The sequence below is a fragment of the Phaseolus vulgaris genome, chromosome 11 (genome assembly GCF_051622355.1).
Source record: "Phaseolus vulgaris cultivar YP4 chromosome 11, ASM5162235v1, whole genome shotgun sequence".
Taxonomy (NCBI): Eukaryota; Viridiplantae; Streptophyta; class Magnoliopsida; order Fabales; family Fabaceae; genus Phaseolus; species Phaseolus vulgaris.
Genome location: NC_143508.1, coordinates 5,324,713 through 5,351,354, shown reverse-complemented (window position 1 = coordinate 5,351,354; position 26,642 = coordinate 5,324,713). Strand labels below are relative to the sequence as shown.

General features: G+C 34.2%; 4 protein-coding genes across 9 annotated transcripts; 2 read left to right on the top strand and 2 right to left on the bottom strand.

Annotated features, from left to right (window-relative positions):
• Positions 1-600: 600 nt before the first annotated feature.
• On the top strand, positions 601-4,041 carry LOC137820566 (aldehyde dehydrogenase family 3 member F1). 2 transcript variants are annotated; one of them, XM_068624714.2, is made up of 9 exons: positions 601-1,212; positions 1,333-1,401; positions 1,488-1,584; positions 1,709-1,912; positions 2,342-2,571; positions 2,676-2,848; positions 3,168-3,258; positions 3,373-3,522; positions 3,611-4,041. In XM_068624714.2, exons 1-9 carry the CDS (start codon positions 1,015-1,017, stop codon positions 3,875-3,877), a joined length of 1,479 nt encoding a protein of 492 aa, XP_068480815.1. In that variant the 5' UTR covers positions 601-1,014; the 3' UTR covers positions 3,878-4,041. The 2 variants fall into 2 exon arrangements, 1 of the variants encoding a protein (XP_068480815.1); XR_016517442.1 differs by having other exon boundaries at positions 658-1,212; positions 2,656-2,848.
• A 3,646-nt stretch (positions 4,042-7,687) lies between these two features.
• LOC137825730 (polyadenylate-binding protein RBP47B') lies at positions 7,688-11,184 on the bottom strand. 5 transcript variants are annotated; one of them, XM_068631479.2, is made up of 7 exons: positions 10,564-11,184; positions 10,404-10,477; positions 9,892-10,022; positions 9,546-9,642; positions 8,297-8,458; positions 8,142-8,221; positions 7,688-8,024 (listed from the first exon to the last, which is right to left on the bottom strand). In XM_068631479.2, the coding sequence occupies exons 1-7, from the start codon at positions 11,132-11,134 to the stop codon at positions 7,934-7,936; spliced, it is 1,206 nt and encodes a 401-aa protein (XP_068487580.1). In that variant the 5' UTR covers positions 11,135-11,184; the 3' UTR covers positions 7,688-7,933. The 5 variants fall into 5 exon arrangements, 4 of the variants coding, with proteins under 4 accessions (XP_068487580.1, XP_090153237.1, XP_090153236.1 ...); XM_090297111.1 differs by lacking the exons at positions 10,404-10,477; positions 10,564-11,184 and adding an exon at positions 9,730-9,778 and having other exon boundaries at positions 9,892-9,981; XM_090297110.1 differs by lacking the exons at positions 9,892-10,022; positions 10,404-10,477; positions 10,564-11,184 and adding an exon at positions 9,730-9,870.
• Positions 11,185-13,479: 2,295 nt separating this feature from the next.
• On the bottom strand, positions 13,480-14,854 carry LOC137824955 (uncharacterized). Its single transcript, XM_068630627.2, has one exon. The coding sequence runs from the start codon at positions 14,812-14,814 to the stop codon at positions 13,693-13,695; it is 1,122 nt and encodes a 373-aa protein (XP_068486728.2). The 5' UTR covers positions 14,815-14,854; the 3' UTR covers positions 13,480-13,692.
• Positions 14,855-23,475: 8,621 nt separating this feature from the next.
• On the top strand, positions 23,476-25,662 carry LOC137824946 (uncharacterized). Its single transcript, XM_068630621.2, has one exon. The coding sequence runs from the start codon at positions 23,539-23,541 to the stop codon at positions 25,462-25,464; it is 1,926 nt and encodes a 641-aa protein (XP_068486722.2). The 5' UTR covers positions 23,476-23,538; the 3' UTR covers positions 25,465-25,662.
• Positions 25,663-26,642: the final 980 nt, after the last annotated feature.

Here is a 26,642-nt window from a genome sequence, read left to right as displayed (position 1 = left end):
TTTATTAATCATTCAACAAGCCCTTTCATTAACACTTTTCATCTTACCCCTTCTTTTTCCAACTATCCTAACCCATATACTTTTACATTTTTTTTAAACTATGTTTCTCTCATTTTATAAAATGTATAAACAATTGTTTTATATTATGAGGTAAACTTTAAGTCTAACTCAACACTATAAAACTGGCTTATGAAGTGAGATTTGCACCGTTCTAATTTTTAGTCGATGTGTAATCTTCAACACACCCTCTTTATGTCGAGAATGACAACTCGTGCGTGAGATAACTTATTATGGGTGGTTCGATAATGATCCGATAGCGGGTGGACTGATAAGCCCAACAAACACTCGCTAGGATAAGTTCGAAATGACTCTGATACCATATTACGAAGTGAACTTTAAGCTTAACTCAATCCCATAAAACCGGTTCATGGGGTGAGGTTTACACCCACTTATATACAATGAAATGTCCCACTTATATACAATGAAATGTCCTAATAGTAGTTGTTCCAACACTTTATTTTATTATTTATTTATAAAGGGAGATTACTTTAAAAACAACCGTTTATCTATAATAAACATTGATCCACAGCTAATTCCATTATAGTTATCTGAATTTGACTCCTACCATTTATTGAGAATTTGTTGAAGTAAAACATTAAGAAGATGGATCAAAAGCCAATTATATACAATTAAACTTCACAATCACATTTAATCCAAAAGCTTTGAAAACTTTCCAGATTAAAAGAGTGAAATACACTGTATCCGGGAGAGGATATGAGGCAGGTGTGTATCAATTTTGGTATTTAATGTGCAGCAGGTAGCAGGGTGTTATTATCTTCTGATGTTGTGTGCAACCCTTTGATTGGTGAATGGCAAAACATGTGAATGGGAGAATGCATAGGGCCCTTACTCCTTCTTGAAACCCAAACTAGTTTCCAAATTAAGTGATTGAGTTGGTTGAGCAAATATAAATACTGGTTGCTGGGAGGTTAAGCAGCTACACCCCAAAGAACCATGGAGATGATGCCAAGCTTGGAGAGAGAGCTGAATGACATGAGGGAGTATTATGAGAGTGGAAAGACTAAGCAAGCGTCTTGGAGAGAGTCTCAGCTCAAAGGGTTGCGTCGGTTCCTCATGGAAAAACAAGAACATATCATGAATGCCCTTATGCAAGATCTAGGGAAACATCAACTTGAAGCTTTCAGAGACGAGGTATCTTTAATAGTTCTTCTTATATTATATTGCTATAATGAAAAGTATTTGTGGGAGTAATAAACTACTCTCACATATACATAATTTTCTTACTGATCATAAAATCCATTCTCGTCTCAGATAGGGACTTTGATCAAGACCTTAAATCTGGCATTGAAGTCTTTGAAAGCTTGGATGTCAGGCAAAAAGGTAAGATAGATTCCTTCCAAATAGTTGAAGATGACCCTATGAGCATATACTTATGAAGTAACTAGCCGCCAAATTCATTTTGATAGGCTCAATTGCCACAAATAGCATTGCTCACCAGTGCAGAAATTGTTTCCGAACCACTTGGTCTGGTTCTCATTGTTTCATCTTGGAACTTCCCATTTGGTGAGTTCAACTTCTAACCAATCCCTCAGAAACATTTATGAGCAAAATATAAAATTAAGTTCATGGGCTTGTGTAGCTAACTAATTTAGAGGTGTGCTTGTTCTGTTGATTTATGCAAACTTAGGACTATCCTTGGAGCCACTTATTGGAGCAGTAGCTGCGGGAAACGTAGCAATCTTAAAGCCTTCAGAGTTGTCTCCAGCTTCTTCTTCTCTACTTTCTACTCTCACCACTTATTTGGACAATAAAGCCATTAAGGTGATCCAAGGAGGGCCAGAAGAGACCCAACAACTACTGGAGCAAAGATGGGACAAAATCTTCTTCACAGGTGATATAAATGTGTCTTACCTAGGTGACTCCATTTTTTGGTCAAAATTAATCTTACTCAAAATATTTTCGAGTAACAGATATTATATCAGATATTGATTGAGTCATAGTATAATATTGCTTCGATTTTAAAATAATTTCAAAGTTATTAGAGTTTATCATAATAAAAGAGTTTGTTGGTAGTATCACTATAGTTTTGACAAGATGCATAAGTTTGTTGAAAATCTTATAGGACTAAAAGTAAATTCTTACAAATTAGGAATGATTTTAATCTTTTATATTTTATAATATGATACCAAAATCATCATTTTTAAAATACATGCAGTAAAACCAATTTTAACTAAGAACTCAAAAACAAATTTTACTATTTCTCTCTCTCTCTTAACAGAACAAAGTGTTCCTCTTCAATTGTTGTAAAAACTAATGGCAGGAAGTGCAAGTGTGGGGCGGATTGTTATGTCTGCTGCTGTGAAGCATTTGACTCCTGTGACTTTGGAGTTGGGTGGAAAATGCCCTGCAGTTGTTGACTCCCTTTCCTCTTCTTGGGATATAGAGGTCGCTGTGAAGAGAATTATTGTGGGAAAATTTGGGACTTGTGCTGGTCAAGCATGCATAGCTATTGATTATGTCCTAGTGGAAAAAAAGTATTGCTCAAAACTGGTACACACATCCCTTTAACTTTTTCATGTTCACACTCATCTTTGTTTCCTCATATATGATGTTTAGTTAGGGGTTTTGTGCTAGCTTATTCTTGTTTCTTTTAGGTGGAACTGATGAAGGTCTGGATCAAGAAAATGTTTGGAGAGAACCCTCAACATTCCAAAACTATTACCAAGATAGTTAACAAACACCACTTCTCTAGATTGAACAATCTTCTTACTGATAAAATGGTCAAAGAATCCGTGGTTTATGGTGGCTCAATGGACGAAGAAAACTTGTAATTGACTAACACTCCTACTTTTCTCCCCTAGATTCTTCCACAATAATTGTATGTCAGTTAAAGTTGTGTTAAGTAGGAGATATCTCTTACAAATCTATCTCTTACTTTACAAAACTATATTCATATGCATTTAATATTTTTGAAATATAAAAACTTTCAATGCTTATTATACTCTTACCCACTCTCCTGTAATTAGAATTGATCATTTAGTTTATTTGGATGTATTGCATTAATTGCAATACAGTACTCATTCCTCATGAAGATCAGAAAAGTGCATATTTACTTACACAAAAAAGTTATGTGTAAATTTATGCAGATTTATTGAGCCAACCATCTTGGTGGATCCCCCACTGGAAGCAGCAATTATGTCAGAGGAGATTTTTGGCCCATTGCTTCCAATTATTACTGTAACCATAAATTTTAATCTTTTTTTGATACTATTACCACATGCTTAAATCTAAATATATTTTCCAACCTTGGTCAGTGTCATTCTCTTTTGTTGTTTGGTTATCAATTTGCAGGTAGAGAAGATTGAGGACAGTATTAAATTCATAAGTAGCAGGCCTAAGCCTCTTGCCCTTTATGTATTCAGCAGAAACAAAACCCTAGAGAGAAGAATGGTGTCTGAAACATCTTCTGGCAGTTTGACTTTCAATGATGCAATAGTACAAGTACACCAACTACACTATCTACCATCATTCCATTGGTAGTCTTTTTGAGTGGTTTAATTAATCTTCTTCTTTTTGTTTGTTTGTGCAGTATGCAGCTGATACTCTCCCATTTGGAGGAGTGGGAGAAAGTGGATTTGGCATGTACCATGGAAAGTTCTCCTTTGACACATTTAGCCACCAGAAGGCAATAGTAAGAAGAAGTTTCCTCACTGATTTTTGGTTTAGATATCCTCCATGGACACTAAATAAGTTGCAACTACTTGAAGTCTCTTACAATTATGATTATCTGGGGTTGCTCCTTGTCATGCTGGGCTTGAAGAGATCATCAAAACGCTTATTTGCAAATCATATTTAGCTATATAGCATGTTACTTTGGTAGTATATAAGAAACAAAATAGATTCTTATTTGTTTCTTATAAAAAAAACTGGAAAAGTGTACTGTTTTCCTTTCCTTTTCTTAGAAAGTCCAATAAAAATTGTTCTATGAGCAATAAAAATCAGTACTTATGGATAACAAAATTTGCGTATTAAATTCTTATGCAGCTTCATTTGTCCCTTATCTTATCTGATATATAGTCACTGAATTCCAATTAGTTTAAGAAAAAAATTAAATACAATTTTTTTTTAAATATTTTCTATATTGTTCTTCAATTAGTATTAGATTAAAGTTTTATTTTAATGATTTATATACAATAAAGTAATGTGTTGTTGTTCACTTTGTTTTCAGGTTTTATTTTAACAATTTTTATTATTAAAGAATTTTTTTACACTACAAGAAAATCATTAAAATAGAAATTGATTTGTAAAAACCAAAATAATTAGTTGCAATAGTAACTAAATTTGAGACCATTTTAGAAACTAAAAAGAAATTTGGTTTCTAAATTAATTTTTATTATTGTTAAATAGTTTCTACATTGGTATCTAATTAGCAACCAAAGTTTTTGTTATTAAATTTAGAAATTAAATAATTAGTAGTTAAAATCTTAGTTGCTAATTAGATACCAATTTAAAAACTATTTAATAATAATAGAAAATAATAAAAATTAATTTATAAATTAATTTTTTTTTAATTTTTAAAATGAATTTTATTGTAACTAATTATTTTGATGTATAAAAATTAGTTTTTATTTTATGATTTTATAGTGTTATATAGTAGGAAAAGTAACAATTTAATCTTCATATGATATATTTGTCGGTTAGATTTATCAAATATGGTGATGATATGATAATGCCATAAAAAGTAGAAAACATTCACTTCATAAGTCAATCATGCTGTGTGTTGGTGATCATGCTGAGAAGGTTTCTGCTTTCAATTGATTTGACAGAGACAATGTGACATTATACTTTCTTTTCAACAACAGAATGACCAAAAAGAAAAAGAAAAAAAAATCACCTTACGGTTTTAAACATTTGTTACTTTTAAATTCGAATTTATTTAAAGTATTCTCACTTACTACTCACCAACCGTATTAATTATAACACTCTAGAAAATGCAGTCTTTATGAACATTCAAAACTCGATGTTAGCAACCTCGAAAACTAGTGGTAGAGAATTGTGATTGCATAATGGTAGTTGAAAAATACACAATTGCTGGTGAAAATCACTGCTAGCAATGTGTTTTTTTTTTTATATAAATCTCTTACACCTATACAATTGAATCTACTTGATGTGAGTGTCATTAAATGAACCGACTTCTTATTCTATCCAAAGATATCTCATTTTGATTTTCAGGGTTCTATTAAGAGAATTGTCCCTTTGTTCGTAATAGGACAAATATTTTATAAGTTATAATGAATTATTCTGTTTTTTTTTTAATTTTAATTAATATTATTTAATTGTTGAAGTTTGAATTTTTAACCAATTTTAAGTATCAGTTTATTTTTGTCTAAAATTTGGATACTTAGAATTTCTCTATTAATAAATAATATACATTATAATTGACTATTTAAATAAGTTATTCAAACTAATTACTGTACAAGTGATGAGATTAGTTATATTCAGATTTTGAAAGAGTTAAGTTTTAAAAGTTTGTTAAATTAATAATTAATAATTTATTTTAAAAAAAAGATAAAAATTATTTAAGAATGACATAATATTAAAACGTATTAATATAGTTAATTGAAGTATTTGACAATGGAATCGAGACTCATAATATTTTTGAAAGTAACTTGATCTTAGATATTTTTTTTATAATTTATCAATTGAAACGAAGTCTATGTTGTAGGTTATTAATCGAGATGTAACTTAACATAATTTAGAAATAATGTAATTAAGTGGTACTTCTTTATTAGTGCATGGTATGTGTTACTTAAAGACTTCGTGATGGAACCCTCGAAAGAGATGTTGTATTGATGTGTTCAAACCTTGTGATGTCGATCATAATGAGGATTAAAATCGTAATTAAAGTAGTAATGAGGTGTACAAACCCTGCGTGTATGTCCTGACCGTAATGAAGATTAAAATCTTGATTAAAATCGCAAGAAAATCAAATCTCACGTCCATATCCTATTTGTAACGAGGGTTAAAATATCAATTAGAGTCTGAGGTGTACAAACCTCACGTGCATGTCCTAAGTGTGATGAAGATTAAAATCTTGATCAAAGTTCTATTGAGGTGTACAAACCTCGTGTGTATGTCCCAACTATAATGAAAATTAAAATCTTAATTAGAGTATAATGAGTGTACAAATTCCATGTGCATATCCTGATTGTGATAAGGATTAAAATCTCGATCAAAGCTATAATAAGATATATGTTTAAACTTAAATTCGTATTGGGACTTATAAATCTCCTTTGTTCATTGTTGTGTTCTTTCAGTTTGAGGTAGTCATCACATATGGTCCATCTACATATTCTATCATGCAAACCACACACAACAATAAGACAGACAAATAATGTATTGAGCAATTTAAACCAGCTTCATACTATAGTAGGTGTAGGTCAACAAAACATTAAAAGATGGAGTTTATGGAAAGTGTGAATTTGTACTCCACCTTTCATGATCTGGTTACCTCTAATGCAAATCTCACCAGCTTTATTCCTATGGAGTGAAGCACCATAAGGGTCAACGATCTTGCCTCTTATGCAAATATCACAAGTTTTTTTCCTATAGAGTGAAACACGAGTTTAAGAGATACCATCTTCACCTCTACATTTCTTATGACGATCCCAGATGAACCTAATCTCACATGCCTTGCTCCATTCATAAAAGCTAAGCACATTGAAATAGCTGCTAGCACATTGAAACCATTGTCATTTCGTAATCCTGATCATCGAAATATGATGTTGGGAAGTTTGTCCCTCACAGAATCCTCAAGTTCCTATTCACAAACAACACCAAAATATTATAGTAAAAAATACCTCAATCTAATTAGAACTTTTAGTTATAAACCATAATGAATTGTTCTGTTATTTTCTGAATCTTAATTAATATTATTTAATTCTTAAAATTTGAATTTGAATTTTAAGTACCATAAACAAATATCATCTTATTTTTATCTAAGATTTTAAATAGTTTTATTAAATTTTTCTATGAATAAACCGTATAACCTATTCTCTAAATAAATTATATTTCTTTTTAATAGAAAATTAAGCTAAATTATATTTCTTTTTAATAGAAAATTAAGCTAAATTATATTCCTTTTTAATTGAACATTAAGTTAAGTACAAATACACCACCCAAACACATTATATTTTGATCAGCGAAGCTACTTTTGTCATACCTGCTTAAGAGGGGTGAGCTAGTAAATAGAAAATATAAGTATAAAGAAAATAAAATAGGAAGAGAAAAAATATGAAGAAAAGAAACGAGATAAAATAAATATATAAAAGGACAAATGAGAAGTGGTGATTACAAAAAAAAACTTGAATAAGAACTGATAATAGTGTTTCAGAAAAATCAGAAATACGCTCTTTAAAAAAATATTTTTATTAGTAAGAAGTTATTGAAAAGTATCAAAATTTTAAAAAATATATTAAATATGCTGTGAAATTTACATTTTTTTTATAATTTTTAATAAATTTTAACTAATAAACAAATAAGTGTAATTGAGATACCAATTTCCTCGGACTTTACCGGACTATAAACCTAAGCGTACTGAATTTGTTGTTGCAGCAGCGGTTGGAAAATATAGAGAAAACAAGCATGCAGATTTAGGAGGCGCAGATTGAAGAAAAGAGGCTATAATACAATAAGTTCTGAAAAACAAGACACAATACCCTCAGTAGTAATCACTAATAAAACTCAAATCCTAAACTAAAATCGAAATGCTGATATTCAGTATTACCTCATAAATACTACCATCGATCTAATCAACATGCTATTCCACTCATTCAAACAAACAAACAAAATTTACGATCTGCAATACTTTGAAGCCTTCGTGCATAAAATTGACAGGAAATACAAACAGATCCTATGCTTGCTGTAAAGATTGCGAAGTTCTCTGCCAAAGGGACCGTCCTAAAATGGAACTTCCATGCGTCGAAAGATATGCAGCATTTAATCTGGCAAAGCCAACAAAGATCAGTCAGAAACACATAATGAGCCAATATACATTCTCTTTAAGGTGTTTATAACTTTTAAATTGAAAAGGTGGAGAGAAGAAGGGACAACAAGTTTACTTGTCGACATCAGGCAATGACAGGGGATCATAAGACTCTTCCACAGGCATACATACTGACATGTCTTGACCACCTTCAACCTGAATAGTATGCAACCAATATGTATGAGTAACCCCAAAAACACACTCTTCCCTAAGAAGTATAAGTAAATTTACCTGTTGAGGGTATTGTGCAGCGTAACCAGCGTATGCACCATAAGCATACAAGGAGGGATCATGAGCAGCACCATAAGCATATGCCTCGTAACCCTGTCCATATCCATAATAAGCACTCCATTGATTTGGATCTATCTGAGCTCCCCAGCCATTAGGTACATCCTAAAATTGTTTCAACAATTTTTTTGTTAGAGCTAACGTAATTGCACATCTACAAACACTAAAAATGAATCTACATATAAGCTACTAATAAGCAGATCAGATAATCTTATATTTATTGTAACAAGATAATCCCAAAATCATTAATGCAGAAGTTTATAAATATTTCAGAGTGATGAAAGCTCATTAAGATTTGGGATCCAGTAAAAGAAGGAAAAAGCTACGCCATCATAGTAATACAGTTTCTTCATTATATTATTTAACTAATTTTTAGTCTCATTCTTTTCTATTGTCCAATTCTAGTTGGAACACCTAAACCAACTTTCAGTTTCTATTAAATTTTGTGCCAACATGTTTGACATGGAGCTGCTTTTATTTCAACTTCAATTAAGTTGAATTCAACTCAACTTAATTTCCTAACTGAAATTCAATCACACACTCAGTCTACTAACAGAGCATTCACATGTAACTGCTACAGTTATCATTAAATTATACAGTGTCATCTTGACTTCAACTAAAACCACCCAGCTTTGAGTCAATGTTTACGTTTCTCATTATTCTTCCTTGTCTGAACACATCATCACAATCTCCGTATCTTTTTCCTTGGGTGAATGAAAGTAGTTAGGGGGAGGGGAAGTAGCCCCAAACCCAGGTCGTGTATGCAATTGTGGTAACCTAAAGACCTCAAGCTGGACCATACCTTAACTCCTTGTTATTGACATTCTCCAAATCCTAACAGCTGAAGCGACCTTCATAGGCATCATAATATCATAATTGCCCAATTAGGTGAGGTCAACTACATGGATCACACCATACCCGTTGAGCTCAACTAAAGGGATAATTAACCCAAAACATTATAAACTAGTAAAGGCCATAAAAATCTATACTAGAACTGAGTATGGAAGATACATGCGTGTTACCAACATAGAAATTTCGGAAGACTTAATAAGTTGTATATATTACAAAAAAATTTCAAATTAAAACTAAAATGCATTATGTAAGACAAATGTGCTACACAGGCCAGTGTCACCATGACATACCGAATAGCCATTACATAAAAAATATGAATAATTTCGAAATGCAAAATCACCTGTCTAGCTGTCAAGGTACTAGCCCAAGAAATTTGGATCACTTGTTGACCTATTATCTTTCCCTGCATCCTCTGAATCGCATCTTCAGAGGACTCTCTACAGACAAAAGCCAAGGAAGAGGTTAAAAAGCTAATTAATAACAAGATAAAGCAGAAGGAGAAGAAACTAAGATTGATGAAAGACCTCATAAGATGCAGAGTAACATGACATCAGGCCACATGAAACTTATTGCCTTGGAAAGGGGTAGCAACAGTCAAAATCATATCATTTACCCTTTGGGTTTCGAAATATTAGAGCAACCCCACAAAGATTCACATGTTAAAGTTTAAGGGTAAAAAACAAAACCTAGTTCCAAATTGAACATAACCATATCCTTTGCCCGCATATATTTTGACCGACACAATATCTCCAAATTGCATAAAGGTTTGCTTAAGCTCATCCTCTGTCACATTAAGATCCAAATTACCAATACAAATCTGCAATACAAACAGATATAAGTAATATAAGTAAGAGTACCATAAAATCACATAAAGTGCAATCCACCATTTTTGTTCCAGAAAGTGTGTAATGATATCTCGTCCGTCCATAAAATTAAAGAAATTTCAAAAGTCCTTAAAATTTCCAGTTGTCTCATCCAAATTCCTAAACTTGACAACTAATTGTTATTTTCTTCCTCAAACATATAATATTATCATTAAAGTTTCACATTTTTTAGAATTTTGGACTAATAATGAGACCTACGGATTGCATTTTCAAGGACATTTTAGAAGTTTCTATGACAGGACTATACGCTTTCATGGATTAAATGCGTGGTGTACTCATCACATAAATTATAGGTCAATGAGAATCCGACTTACAGTGGTATTATTCACATCATTTTCTGGCGCAACAGTATTAACAGGAGCAGTGTATGCAGGAAATTGATACATTGCTGCAAAGTAATCCACAATTAAGCGTTTTATTAAGTTATAATTATGAACGGAACGAAGGCTTGTATACTTGTACTGCAGTACTTACCTTTAGGTGGAGCATATTGGTTTTGAAAAGAAGCGTTCTTTTTAGGAGTAGCGGCGCTGATACGCATAGGGCGCGTGGAGCAATAAACACCGTTCATTTCAGTCATGGCACGGTTCCTCTGCGCCTCGTCGGTGAACTTAACGAAGCCATAGCCCTTGGAGCGGCCGGTGGCGGGGTCCGTAACGACTTTGGCCCCTTTGACGGAAGGATAATGGGTCCGGAAAGTCTCCTGGAGCAGGAAATCGGTAACGTCGGGGGCGAGATCGCCGACGAAGATGGAATGGTCGGGCCCAGAGTCTCCGAAGGAGGCCCAATTAAGCCGGAAGGTCTGTTCCGTACCGGGCATTTGAGTGCCGTTGTAGGTGCGGAGAAAGGCCTCCGCCGCCGCGTGAGAAACGAACTCCACGAAGCCGTAGCCCTCAGGCTGGCCCGTCATCTTGTTGCGAATGATTTTGATGGAAACCACTTCGCCGCTGTGGGCGAAGCACTGCGAGAGGTAGGACTCGTCCACCCAGTACTGCAAATCGCCAATCCACAGAGTTCGCACTTCCTCGATCGCCGTCGACGCCATCTTCCACCGCCGCGCTGCTGATTATGCTTCACCCACACTTTAGTTTTTTCCCGATGGTCAGAGATTGAGGCTGCTTTTAAATTCAAAACGGTGATATGGGCCTGGGCGGGCTTATGACGCAGGCCCATCTAAACCTGGACTGTAGAGTAGCCCATATTTGGGCATTGTCATTTCATAGGTTTTTTATTTCAGCACCCCATTATTATTAACTACAACCCTATATTAAGATATAAGAGATCATTATGTAAAAATCTCATTCCGAAAGCTATTATATATCTTAAAAATTTTATCATTGAAAGATTGTTGCCTATCCATCGTGGAAGATCATTGTAAGATTGTTCCCAATCGCCAAATACCAAAGCAAGAGTTTTCTGTTTTCCCAACCAAGCTTTTCTATATATGATAGTATAGCCATGTAGATTTTTCATTTTTGCAATTAAGCTTTTAATTGGGGCGGAAGGGTTTGTTTTTACTCAAGTCAACACCATGGACGCAATATGGGTTGAGTCCAAATTAACATGGTCTGCTGAAAGATTTATTGACAAACAACTATATATGTTGTGCATCAATTTTCTTTATCTCCCAATTGCATGGGCGGTTGTTCCTCTCATATGTTTCGTAACGGTTATTTCATCAGGTTGATAGGGTTATGCGTCAATTTGGATTTCGACAAAGTATTCTAATTGACCCATTGAACCTTAATCAACTTCACAGAGATGATATCATGTCGCATGGATAAGTATGTGGAATGACCGTCATAATCGTCTAACTCAGGGAAATCAGTTTAACCGAAATGGCCATTTGCATGACAAGTCAACATACATGCAATGGTACATCAACCATACTATCTGTTACATCTCGCCTATACAGTCATCGTCCGATGACGATGTAAGTTCAATTACAAAATTAGTTATTAACACATAATAACTACACCAAAATTAACACATATGTCAAAAGAGTATGATATGCCATAGGAGACTACACAACCTCACTATCAACATCATGTCAGGTCTTCTTCTCAAGTTGAATCGTTTCAACAACAATCTTTTCATCCACTAGGTGTTCAACCGATCCAGTTGTTCGGATATAGGGATCAACATCACATCGTCATTCCATCAACCACCTTTCAACTACTTAACAATTCCATCTCAACAACAAATTTTTGTTGGTCCATCAAATCTCTTTGCAACCTCTACCATGACTCCCCATCTACCTACAATCCAATGTCATCGATGTAGTATTATCAACCAACAATGCCTTCACAGGTGTCCAGAAATCAGAGTGAGGACAATGAAGTCGAAGACACTAACGATGACATTTCAACTCTGCCCCCTCCTACCGTTCCATCCAAACAACATGGAACAACAGTCATAAGGACGACCACGAAAACAAGAATAACTTCTCGTAGATGATAACTTTTCCTACATTTATATTTTCTAATCATGTATAAATTGTACTTATTTATATTTAAACACTACCCCTTTTATTTATAATTGTATTAACTATAAAGGTTACTTTACGAACATAATTTATTTATTTTTAAACAAAAAAAATATTTTTAATTTTAACAATATTTAAAAAGTACTAAATATTTTACATTTATTACACAACCTATTTTCAATCCACCTTAATTTTAGGTAACTTTGTTTTTTTTAAACAAAATTTATTTTTAATTTTTTAATATTATTTATCTATAAAATACAATTTTTCACAATATTCTTATTCACTTCATATAATTTTAAACAATTTTTAAATTATTATTATATACATTTTTAATTTTTAAAAATGTTAATTATTTTAAAAAAATTCAACTGAACTTATCAAATGAAAAAACTTTAATTGAGATAAAATATAACTGAAGTTGTTTACTCAATGTCTAAATTTATTTAAACTGAAATTATTAATCCAATTGAAAAATTTAATTAAAAAAAATAAACAGATTAATGAATTTAATTTTTGACTCAGAAATGGTCTTAATTTGTCCATTTATGTAATACCCAAATTTGTCCATTCCGTTATCAGGGCTACTATGAATAAAGGTGCAACAATAGACCTTGGAAATCTTGGCTTAGATTCTATGCAGTAACCACATTCTGGTTTCTATTGTTTTTTTTACAGTGGTTTTAATTGTTTGTTTCATGGGTTGAACTGTATTGTCTGATATACACGGACAATGTAATGCAACAAGACTTATTAGTCTTTTGAAGGATGAAGGTTGCATATGGCAGTTTAGATTGAATGTTTTGTAAGTTTCTTTTTAAAGCATTAAGGTAACCTTTGTGCTCCTTGTTTATTTAGTTCTTGATTTTAAAAAAATAATACAAAGAGGAAATTGAATCCATCAATGGAAAAAATGGTAATAATGTATATTAATAAAAAGAGAGTAATACACGATTCTCAATTAAAACCAATACAAATTCATGGGCTACACTACAGTCAGAATAAGACTCCCACTTCAGTGGCGACCCTATTATTAATTAATGAGTAATTACAAAACAACTGCAACAATGTTGAACGTGATTTATTGGAAAAAAAATGAAATTGCTTAAGCCAAAAACTTAATATACGGGAGGTGGCGGGGGTGAGTTATAGAGGTAGGGGTGGTATGGTGGAGGAGGAGAAGGTGATGGTGGAGGTGGAGACTTGTAGTAATATGGTGGAGGCGGTGAAGGAGACGGAGGAGGTGGTGACTTGTAGTAATATGGTGGAGGAGGCGACGGAGAAGGTGGAGGGGGAGACTTATATACGTATGGAGGAGGTGGTGAAGGTGAAGGTGGTGGTGGTGACTTATAATAATATGGTGGAGGAGGAGAAGGAGATGGTGGGGGCGGGGACTTGTAGTAGTATGGAGGAGGAGGTGAGGGAGATGGTGGGGGTGGAGACTTGTAGTAGTATGGAGGAGGAGGTGAAGGAGATGGTGGGGGTGGAGATTTATAGTAATATGGAGGAGGTGGTGAAGGTGATGGTGGGGGTGGAGACTTGTAGTAGTATGGAGGAGGTGGTGAGGGAGATGGTGGGGGTGGAGACTTGTAGTAATATGGAGGAGGTGGTGAAGGTGATGGTGGAGGAGGGGACTTGTAGTAGTATGGAGGAGGTGGTGATGGAGATGGTGGGGGTGGAGACTTGTAGTAATATGGAGGAGGGGGTGAAGGTGATGGTGGAGGAGGGGACTTGTAATAGTATGGAGGAGGTGGTGATGGGGATGGTGGGGGTGGTGACTTATAAACATACGGTGGAGGAGGTGAAGGAGATGGCGGGGGTGGAGATTTATAAACGTATGGAGGTGGTGGTGATGGGGATGGTGGGGGTGGTGACTTGTAGACGTAGGGTGGGGGAGGAGAAGGAGATGGAGGAGGTGGAGACTTGTAGAGATATGGAGGAGGTGGTGATGGGGATGGTGGAGGAGGAGACTTGTAGACATAAGGAGGAGGTGGTGATGGAGAGGGAGGTGGTGGTGATTTGTAGTAATATGGAGGGAATTTACGGACATATGGAGGAGGAGGTGGTGGAGATTTGTAGTAATACGGAGGTGACCTTGGTTGTTGATATGGTGGTGTTGGGTGTGGATAGTAGGTTGAGGGTTGGGAATAGTAAGGCTTATCATAATCAGCAGCAAGAGTGATAGCCATAAGTGAAAATGCAAATGCAAGGATCAAACGAGGCCATTGCCTCGTTCCCATATCTTCTTTGAATGTGAAAACTTTGGTGTCTTCCTTTAGAACACTTTGGTGTCTTCCTTTATATAGTGTTTGCCTTCACTTATGGCTGGTAAGACATCTTTGTTTCATTACATGCTGGAATCAACTTCCAAAATATATATTTTAACATTTCAACTTGCTTTTGTGGGTTGCCATTAAACGATTTCGTATTTTCCTGAAGATGGAGGGAAGAAAGTCAAGAAGAGAGTAGGTGATGGCGTGGTTGAATGAGTTCTTGTTATATTTAAACAAGAAAAGTTATAATTCCATATAAAACAAAATACTTCAATTTCATAATATATGTTAATAATGTATATTCAAATATAAAAAAATAGTGATTAAAATAATAGTATATTAAATTATAAAATGGGAGTAATTTTTATAATTTTTAAAGTATCGGCACTCTTTAAACAAATGTAGAGAAGCGCGTGACAGCAGAGAAAGCTGATTGTTTCGTTTGTCTTTTGATGAAGGACTGGGCATTACGATCGCATGGCTAGAGTGTGAAACGATGATAAAGTCAAATGCAATATAACTTGCTGCAATTCTCTAATATGTCTTCAGTTCTGTCTTCCTAATCATAATTATTAAGAAGATTATAAAAACATGAGCTTATCTTTGTTATATTTGTTCCTCTTCAAATTATGCTTTTATCGTCTGTGAAAACTGCTTCAGGTTACAAGACATATTTTATTGTTATTGTCAAACTACTTGACAAATGTTAACTCAGACTTAAAAAAATTATTTTTTGACTCGGTACGTATAATTACTTTTTATGCCGGTTAACCTACTTTAGTTGTTTTAATCAACCTTATGCCTTTTTTTTTCACAACCAGAAAAGTTTGTTCTAACAAATTCTTTGATCAATTCCACCCTGCAGTAAATGCATTTTGCGAGTAAATGCATTTTGCGAGTTTGAATTTAAAGCTGATATAAAAAAAGAAAGTGAAGGCGGAGAAATTTTGATCGATTTTAGGAACATATGTTGTAGTGCTATTTATTTATTTATTTTTGGGTTCAACGTTCAATATTATTATTTAATGTATTGTTTATTTTGTCTGTAAGAGCAACGCATTGTTTTATTTGATTTGATACATGAAGGCAATAAAAATACTTTGTTTAACACGTTGCTTGCTTCATGAATGCACGTCTCAAGTTAATTTGACAGCCAAATAATTCATTTTTGCTGTTTTCTCTCTCCAAATTAATTAAATTAATCCCTCTCCTAATCTTCTATCCCATTTGATTCGAATTACATGGTGCAAAGTTTCAGTCGTGAATGGAATAGAAAAAGAGAGTTGTACATCAAATGGAATAAAAAGAAGGTAAATGGTCTGACCTAAAGCAAAATATATATATATATATATATATATATATATATATATAATGTTAAATGATCTTGAAATCACTGACAGTATTTTTGTTTAAAGAAAAATAATAGTTTAATAACTTTTATAGTTGTATATAATGATATGATGGATTTAAAAATAAATATATATAATAAAAGATAAATTTATAATTAAATAATATAAAAATATATTAAAATAATAATATTGAGAGTTGTAATGTGATTATATAGGGTTGTATGTTTAAAATATGTTTTTTCTCTCAACTTGTATTTATTTTGCTTTTGATTGATTGGAAAATGATGCATAGATTAGCTTGCCATAAGGCTAACAGTGGAAGTTGGAATGTGTTGTCTTTAGGTTTGACATGAAACTCTCATTTCTCACTGGCCAAAATAATAATTGTATGATCATATTGTTCACTTTAATTAGAAATATGCAGTTTGTATCTTACCTAAGTTTGCTACATATATGGTTCTATATTTGTCCAAAGCTAAACTAATTGGCTTGACACGTTGTTCTGTTCACTCTATACAGATCATTTTGAAGATTTTCTTAGATGTCGTGCTGAAAAACACTTCTGAATTATGAGTGAAGTCATCGTGACGCATTCTGCTTGATTTACTTGCCCATGCGTTCCCACTTTTGTTGGCGTGCTTTGAGATTTTCCCAAGTGTTTAAATTGTAGTAATTTTTAGGTGAAATATGATTTTTTATCACTACAAAGAAAATATTAAATTTGAACCGGTTAAAAACAGATGTAAATAGACCAAAACAACTATGCTTTTTTCAGCAAACTCTGAGAACATTAAAAACATGGTAGCTTATCTTGTAATAACCAAAAATGTGAAAGTTTGATCTTAGGTGAGAAGTAAGGAAAACATAGCAGTTTCACCTAATTGATCTTAAATCTGGTCTGAATACTTGTGATATGGGAATGATTGAGTAGAGTTTTTTTTTTTTTTATTGTGCAGCTTATTGCTTAGTTATTCTTTTTTAGTAGGGTTTTACGTTGTGTTTTTATATATGTACGTTAGTGTTTTTATAGTGTTCCTTTTTATTTAATTTACTTTTTATCCAAAAAAAAATAGAAGTTGCTAAATTTAGTGTCAAAATACGAAATCAATGTACTTAGTTTCAATGTAGTTAACCTAAATTATAATTAAATATTATAATATTTTATTTATGTGTGACTTTACCCATACAAATTTAAAAAAAGTTTATGGGTGGGTTGATTAGAAAAAAAAAGAAAAAGTTAAGAGTGAGTTTGACCCACATATAAGTCAATGCTAAAAAAAAAAGTTAGAGTTAGTCTAACCTGTGTATAAACAAATTAAGAAAAAATTAAAAATAAAGTTGTAATATAGAACAAACTAGTGAGTATTTGTATCCATCAAATTCTAATTTCAAACTATCAAATTTCAATTTCAAATAATTCAATTTAAAATTTGAATTTCAAATAATCCAATTTAAAATTTGAATTTCAAACCCATTCAATTCCAATAGATTATAATAATTAAAATAAAACTAATATAAAATTCTAATAACCTTCAATAGGTAACATATAGCAGACAATTCCACTAACATACAGTAGAAAATTCCAGTAAGAGTCTTTTACACAAAATTTTCATGCTCTCGGTAAGTAACACTACAGAAAATACTCATATAAACTAACATATACAAAATTTTCATGTTCGACTAAGTAATATGCGAATGAGTGATGAATGTTATGCTCAAGATTAGGCTCCCAATAAAACCTTCAAGACTTTAATCCAAGTATCTGCATTTCAATCCTAAAATGAAATAAAATTTACAAAAATATAAAACAATAAAACAAAAATAAATAACTCTAATGAAGCATAACTTCACTTTTTTAAATAACTTTAGCTGCATCCCACATCTCCATTCCTCTATTCCAATCGCAACATTTTCATTCTTCTCCAACTGCAACTTTTAAGAGAATAGTTCCATCATTTTGGTGTGTGAGAAGATTGATGAGAAGATTCATTATATTCGATGCTCTCCAAATTTTTTATTTATTTATTTTATATTCCATTTTTTGATCTTGTTAGTTTTTTTTATAGGTTTTGTGACTTCCATAAAAATGAAACAAAGTTAACGAAAACACAACCACCACCAGTAAAAATATCACAAAACTTAACTCAACCATTAACGTTCATCATCAATCACCACAAGCAACTACTATTACTTGAAAATGAAGAAAAAGACAGTCCATCATACTCAAAATTACATGATTGAAATAGAAAATATATAAAAATATAAGAGAAAGATATGAAGATGCATGAAAAATTTGTCTTAAAAAAATAACAATACTTATGTGTGGATTCAGTCCACAATACTCTTTCTGAATTATTTAAAAATATAATACGTTTTTATTTATTTTTTAATTTTTATGATCATTCTTTTAGAGTGTATTTGGCCTTTTTATTTTTTTTCTTTTAATTTGACTAATTCTATTTTTGTCCTAACTAAACACACAATTATCTCTGAATAGATAATATGTGTCTAGTTCTTTTTTTATCAAAAAAAATATAATGAATAAAAATGATACTTCAAAGAGTATCCCAATCCATGTAGATTAATACATTATGTAATCAAAGCTGTTTTCAAAGGAATTATAAGGTGTTGCGACATACTGTAGCTTAAACAACTTCTGGGTATTTTGTATATGTTGTTCACTTGCCCAATCCAATCATTTTTCCATATTTTTGTAATGGTGCTCCAATATATTCGTAAAAATGGACTATATTTTTTATTATTTTGAGTTAGTATATGGTGCTCATATATCTTTTCATTCACCCTCAATACTCTTAACTTATCGATTAGCCGTTATATACCAATAATTATTATAGTATGCAAAATAAGAGCTCAATACTTCACATTTGAAATATATATATATATATATATATATATATATATATATTAGAGTTTACTTATAAGTATATATTAAATATGATGTGCACAATATAGAAGTTCAAAGCAAGATATTAATTTAAAGAAAAGTGGTTGCATAGATAATAATGTGATAACATTTCAAATTTTTTTGAAGGAAGATGAAAGATTTAATTTTAATAATGTGATGCATGGGTATTTCTATATATACCCTTACGCCTTATGTAATATATATATATATATTTCCATATACATAATGAAATATAAGCCTTTTCTCTCTCTACTCTCCTGACCTAATATGGTATCAAGAGCTTTCTGTTTTTCTTTTTTGTCATGTCTTCCGCTACATCCACAGTTTCTTCTTCTTCTTCTTCCTCTTCTTCTCCTTCCCCTCACTTCTTTACCACACCGATTTTGTTGAAACTGAAGACAATTTTTTGCTGTGGAAGCAGCAGGTCCTTGCCACCACTGATGGGTTACTCCTCTCTCACTTTCTTGATGGCTCTTGTGTCCCTTCCTCTGTTCTTCCTCCTGTCACTGAGGGCGCCACCCCGTGTGTCAATCCTGCCTATACCCGGTACAAACAACAAGATAGTTTGCTTGTCGCTTGGATGTTAGCTTCCATGACCACACCGTTCCTCACCAAGATGGTGGGTCTTCACTCCTCTGCTGAGATTTGGGATGTTCTTCACACCTTTTTCGCTGCCAACACACGTGCACAGATCAAGAAGTTCAGATTGCGTCTCAAGAACCCCAAGAATGAGCGCTCTGTTTCCACCTATCTCTTGGATATCAAGAAGACCGTTGATCTTCTTGCTGCCATAGGAGCCCCTGTTTCTGTTGAAGATCATGTTGAAACAATTCTAGATGGTCTTTCTGCTGACTTTGACCCTTTTGTTGCATCCATCATGTCCCGCAAAGAGGCGTACACTATTAATGAAATCGAAGCTCTCTTATTAGCTCAAGAAGAGCGTCTCGCTAAACATCTTCAGGTTGATCATCTCACTGTTCCGCCCACAGCTGATGTTGCTACGTGGACTCCTACGCGCTCCACCAATGGCAGGTTTCACCGTAAGCCTGGTGGCTCTCGTGGTGGTCGTGGCGTCATGCATACTCCTTCGAATCAAGGGCGTTTTTCCAACTACAGCCCTCTCATACTGACTCTTGGGTCTCGCTTCGCCCTGTTTGTCAAATCTGCAAAAAGCATGGGCACTCTGCGGATGTGTGTTGGCAACGGTATTATCCGTCTTCGTCTAACAATATGACGGCCAATTATTCCTCTTTTTCTTCTCAGGATTGTGTTCCCAGTGACGCGTCCATACTTGGTGCGCCTTCCTCCATGGATGACCCTCTGTGGTATCCGGATAGTGGCGCTACTCACCACATCACCAACTCTTCTTCTGTTTATTCCGATAAACAACACTATGCAGGTTCTGAAATGGTTAAAATGGGTAATGGAAAAGGTTTGTGCATCTCCCATATTGGTTCTGCCTCTCTATAATAAGATTTAATAAAAAATTAATTTAGAATTTAAGGTAGTTAATTCCTAAAATGTTGGTAATTAATATTATATATTAATTTATAAATTATTTTTTAATTTTTTAATTTATAAAATAATGTTTAACTTAATTAATATAATGATTAATTATTTTTTATCTTTAAATTAATTATTATTTAATAATTTTGTTAATATATAAAATATAAATAATATAAACTTAGTGTTGATCCAACCAATATTACTATTATTAAATAGAAATAATTTCAAGTGTATTGCCTGCCACACTAGAATATTTTTTTTTCTTTTGAGTGTACTGATGCTTAGTAAGGTAAATAAAAGAAATTTTGTTTCAAGTCGAAAAAAGTTTCCATTGCAAATAAAATTCCAATTTTGCCACTTGCTTTGCGAATTCCAAATCAAAATTGAATTCAAATAAAATTTTAATTATAAACCCAAACACCTAAACAAGAAAGTGAGTCACACTTTGATAAGATTGAGTGTAAAAAGGCAAACCTAAAAATACAAGTGTGTAAGAAATGTGCAAATGGTTACAATTTTGATAACATAAGTAAATAGTGGAAAGAGAAACTTCATGTAAACATTACTAACTTTTAAGTCTAATTCAAACTAATAAAATTAGTTTGAGGTTTTCATCTACTTATATGTTATGAAATATCTACCTTTAGTTGATGTGTGATCTCCAACATACTTCTTTTACGTCGAAACCTTACAACTCGTGCATCAAACTATATATTTATGGGTGATTCGATAACGACTTGATAACGGGTGACTTGATAATCATAAAAAACTCTTGGTAGAATAGACTCTAAATGACCCTAATACTATGTTAAGAAGTGTAACTCAAACTTATAAAACCAACTTATAAAATGAGGTTTGCATATATACTGTGAAATGTCATTATCTTTATTCGATGTGAGATACAATAACAAATGAAAATAAGAAATGTTTTGAATATTGAGAACTACAAAATCAATACTAACATTTAAGTTTTATTTATTGTTTTGAACATCTTCCTCTTTAGTCTTTATTGCCAAAAGAATGATAGGATAAAATGAAGTAGAAGTGATGCATTCCTACATATATTATGGTGAGAAAGACCGACGAGAATGGTTTCTTATAACCAAAATTTGACCTAGTTATATAGGCTTTCTATTTAAGAACATTTGTTGTGGTATACTCTAATTCCTACAATCTTATAAAACAAATATGAACACACTTGAGTCAATTGTTTTATGGTTTATTCCATTCTAGTATCAAATACAAATCTCACTTTATTTAAAATAATATATATTACTGGCTTATTAAATATCGAATCCGTATTTCTCAGTATGTCAACAAATTGACTTGTTAACATAATGTCACTATCTCTTGACACTCCGATCATTCGACTGTCACTTCTGTATATCACTTTACCTTTCGTCATCTCGTTCATCTGGATAGATTAACTTTATTCACGATTGATCGACCTCTCAATCCAACAAGTCAAAACCTACGATGCAAGTTAATTATGGAAAAAACTTAATGACTCTCTAAGAACATAATTAAGGGGACATTGAACCTAGAATGAACCCCTCCCTAAAGGTAGGGATTCGTGACAAAAATTATAAATAGGAGAATGTTTCCAAAGTGAAAGATAATGAATGTTTGACCCTAAACATAAACAATCACATCTAATTAGTTATAACATACCACCACATATGACTTGCATCTTAAAGTATTTGTTATTTAAAATATATCATATAACTTAAACGAGTTAATTAAGATGAGTTTGACCACAAATATTTAAAAAATAAATAAATTTATTCATAAATTTAAATGAGCTAAGATATAAATTTAAAATATATGAATACTTTAAGAAAACTAATGAAATTCACTTAAACGAATTAAATATTATAAAAAAACATTTTATTAAAAGGGAGAGTTATGTGGTAGGTAGAAAACTAATGAAATGAAGAAACATGCATATTAGTTATAAGCAAAGTATTTTAAAGTCACATATATGAAATTACATAAACAACACGTAAAATAATACAAGTTCAACACAAAATTAAAAAACATTACAATCAACAAAATTTTCGATACCGCCATTCTACTTTTCCAAATCCAGATTTTCTTATGAAACAAAACCACCATTACGAATTAATTAAACTCAGGCAATATATTTGTCTGCTGCGGTTGCATAAGAAAAAATCTGGTCACAGTGGAACTCATCAAAATTTTTGAAATTAAAACAAATCTAGATGAAAGGAAAAAGGTGACAAACGTGTTATATTGGTTAAATTTAAAAATTTAATGTTGTTCTACTGGCATAGAGTAATTATAAACCAAGTCAAAAAAATATTTTTTTAAGCCACAATTTTCTACAGTATTATAACATCAAGTAATGTTAGTTAAGCTGTTGAAAAGGATGTCTTATAAGCTGAATCAGTTACAACGACGACTTAAGCATAAAAGAGGGCAATTGGGAAGAAACAAACCAAAGCTAATTATAAAGAAAAGACATCTCAAAGAATTCTGGCAAAGTTTTAAGTTTGACTTTATCAGATGTTTCACCCTTTATCACAGAGTGATTGTAATGCCAGTTCTCCGCAAAGCCAACGCGCTTCCATAATTTTTTGGTTATTTAAATCTAACCAAACTTCATTCATCACCAACTCTACTCTGTTCTTGACTTCGTTTCCACCCATATACTGCAATATATATATAAATTGTTTAATGGCAAACCACAACATCAAGTTGAAATGTTAAAATAATATAAATATATATTTTGAAAGTTGATGCCAGCATGTAATCAAAACAAAGATATCTTACCAGCCATAATAAGTGAAGGCAAAGACTATATAAAGGGTTACAATTCATGGTTTGTGAAGAAAGAAAATAGTAAGTGTTCTAAAGGAAGACACCAAAGTTTTCACATTCAAAGAAGATATGGGAACGAGGCAATGGCCTCGTTTGATCCTTGCATTTGCATTTTCACTTATGGCTATCACTCTTGCTGCTGATTATGATAAGCCTTACTATTCCCAACCCTCAACCTACTATCCACACCCAACACCACCATATCAACAACAAAGGTCACCACCATATTACTACAAATCTCCACCACCACCTCCTCCTTATGTCCGTAAATTCCCTCCATATTACTACAAATCACCACCACCTCCCTCTCCATCACCACCTCCTCCTTATGTCTACAAGTCTCCTCCTCCACCATCCCCATCACCACCTCCTCCATATCTCTACAAGTCTCCACCTCCTCCATCTCCTTCTCCTCCCCCACCTTATGTTTACAAGTCACCACCCCCTCCATCCCCATCACCACCACCTCCCTATGTTTACAAGTCCCCACCCCCTCCATCTCCTTCTCCACCCCCACCCTACGTCTACAAGTCACCACCCCCACCATCCCCATCACCACCACCTCCATACGTTTATAAATCTCCACCCCCACCATCTCCTTCACCTCCTCCACCCTATGTTTATAAGTCACCACCCCCACCATCCCCATCACCACCTCCTCCATACTACTACAAGTCCCCTCCTCCACCATCACCGTCACCACCTCCTCCATATTACTACAAGTCTCCACCCCCACCATCTCCATCACCACCTCCTCCATACTACTACAAGTCCCCTCCTCCACCATCACCTTCACCCCCTCCTCCATATTACTACAAGTCTCCACCCCCACCATCTCCCTCACCTCCTCCCCCTTATGTTTATAAGTCACCACCCCCACCATCCCCATCACCACCTCCCCCATACTACTACAAGTCCCCTCCTCCGCCATCACCTTCACCACCTCCTCCATATTACTACAACTCTCCACCCCCACCATCTCCCTCACCTCCTCCTCCATACTACTACAAGTCTCCACCTCCACCATCACCTTTACCCCCTCCTCCATATTACTACAACTCTCCACCCCCACCATCTCCATCACCACCTCCCCCGTATGTTTATAAGTCACCACCCCCATCGTCCCCATCACCACCTCCTCCATACTACTACAAGTCTCCACCCCCACCATCTCCCTCACCTCCTCCCCCTTATGTTTATAAGTCACCACCCCCACCATCCCCATCACCACCTCCTCCATACTACTACAAGTCCCCTCCCCCACCATCACCTTCACCACCTCCTCCATATTACTATAAATCTCCACCCCCACCATCTCCTTCACCTCCTCCTCCATACTACTACAAGTCTCCACCCCCACCATCACCTTCACCACCTCCTCCATATTACTACAAGTCTCCACCCCCACCATCTCCCTCACCTCCTCCACCATATTACTATAAGTCACCACCACCTCCATCCCCATCACCACCTCCTCCATACTATTACAAGTCCCCGCCCCCACCATCACCTTCACCACCTCCTCCATATTACTATAAATCTCCACCCCCACCATCTCCTTCACCTCCTCCTCCATACTACTACAAGTCTCCACCCCCGCCATCACCTTCACCACCTCCTCCATATTACTACAAGTCTCCACCCCCGCCATCTCCCTCACCTCCTCCACCATATTACTATAAGTCACCACCACCTCCATCCCCATCACCACCTCCTCCATATTACTACAAATCTCCACCCCCACCATCTCCCTCACCTCCTCCTCCATACTACTACAAGTCCCCGCCCCCACCATCTCCTTCTCCTCCTCCACCATATTATTATAAGTCACCACCACCACCTTCACCTTCACCACCTCCTCCATACGTATATAAGTCTCCCCCTCCACCTTCTCCGTCTCCTCCTCCACCATATTACTACAAGTCACCACCTCCTCCGTCTCCTTCACCGTCTCCAGCATATTACTACAAGTCTCCACCGCCTCCCGTATATTAAGATTTTGGCTTATGCAAGTTCAACATTGTTACAGTTGTTTTGTAATTACTCATTCATTAATAATAGGGTCTACACTGAAGTGAGAGTCTTATTCTGACTGTAGTGTAGCCCATGAATTTGTATTGGTTTTAATTGAGAAGTGTGTATTACTCTCTTTTTATTAATATACATTATTACCATATTTTTGGTTTTCACTGATGTTGGATCCCATTTTCTTTTTGCATTACGAAATTACGATCTTGATGAAATTCACTAATCATAAATTTTTATATAAATTTGATTTGTACTCGTAGGTATCCCTTATAAGCTGCCACGTACTTTTAGACCCTAGAAAGTTTGCCAGCAACGTTCTAAACCTCAAACCTTTTTCGGATAAGGTTATTGCTTCCTCGTTAGAAAAGATTGTTCAGTCCCTCTGCGGTGGAGTTGAGGTCTGTATTAGGTAATGGACAGAGAGAGAAAATATAAAATGTAACTCAATCTTATTATTAAAGGTGTAGGGTCTCCTTTATATACAAAAGTTAAAGAGAGGATATATCCCTATGGTTAACATCCCGTTAAACTCATGGTTGGATTAGGAATCATCATGACTAACATAGTTCCAGATACTGGTTTGGTGAGAGGGTCCGCGACTTGGAAGAGTAATGTTGCCCTTGCATATATGATCACGAACAAAGTGTAGGTCCAACTCAAAATGTTTCGTCTTTGAATGCATGACAGGATTGGCACTGAGAAGGACAACACCAAAAGATTATCAGAGTACAACTTCAGTGTGAGAAAGGGAATACGTAATTATGATAAAAGAGACTGAGTCCATATAACTTCAGTAAGAAGAGATGCAACAACACGATATTCAGCTTCTGTTGAGCTTCTAGAAACAGATTTTTGCTTGTGAGTAGACCATGATACGAGGTTCGAGCCAATATAGATGCAGTAGGCAGTTGTTGATTTCCTGTCATCAACATCAACTCCCCAATCTGCATCCGAGAAGCCAATGATGGAGGATAAAGACTGACGTTTCAGTAAAAGACCAAAATTGCTGGTTCCAGCTAGATAGCGTAAGATGCGTTTCACAGCTTGCCAGTGGTGTAGTTTAGGGTCATGCATAAAGTGACAAACACGGTTAATTGAATAGGATAACTCAGGTCGCGTTATAAGAATATATTGCAAAACACCAA

Coding starts and splice junctions, on each gene's coding strand:
- LOC137820566 (XM_068624714.2), top strand. CDS start 1,015: ATGGAGATGATGCCAAGCTTGGAGAGAGAGCTGAATGACATGAGGGAG. Junction 1,913..2,341: donor GGACAAAATCTTCTTCACAG/GTGATATAAATG, acceptor AACTAATGGCAG/GAAGTGCAAGTGTGGGGCGG. Junction 2,849..3,167: donor TCAATGGACGAAGAAAACTT/GTAATTGACTAA, acceptor AAATTTATGCAG/ATTTATTGAGCCAACCATCT.
- LOC137825730 (XM_068631479.2), bottom strand. CDS start 11,134: ATGGCGTCGACGGCGATCGAGGAAGTGCGAACTCTGTGGATTGGCGAT. Junction 10,023..10,403: donor ATGATGTGAATAATACCACT/GTAAGTCGGATT, acceptor TTTGTATTGCAG/ATTTGTATTGGTAATTTGGA. Junction 8,459..9,545: donor GTACCTTGACAGCTAGACAG/GTGATTTTGCAT, acceptor AAACAATTTTAG/GATGTACCTAATGGCTGGGG.
- LOC137824955 (XM_068630627.2), bottom strand. CDS start 14,814: ATGGGAACGAGGCAATGGCCTCGTTTGATCCTTGCATTTGCATTTTCA.
- LOC137824946 (XM_068630621.2), top strand. CDS start 23,539: ATGGGAACGAGGCAATGGCCTCGTTTGATCCTTGCATTTGCATTTTCA.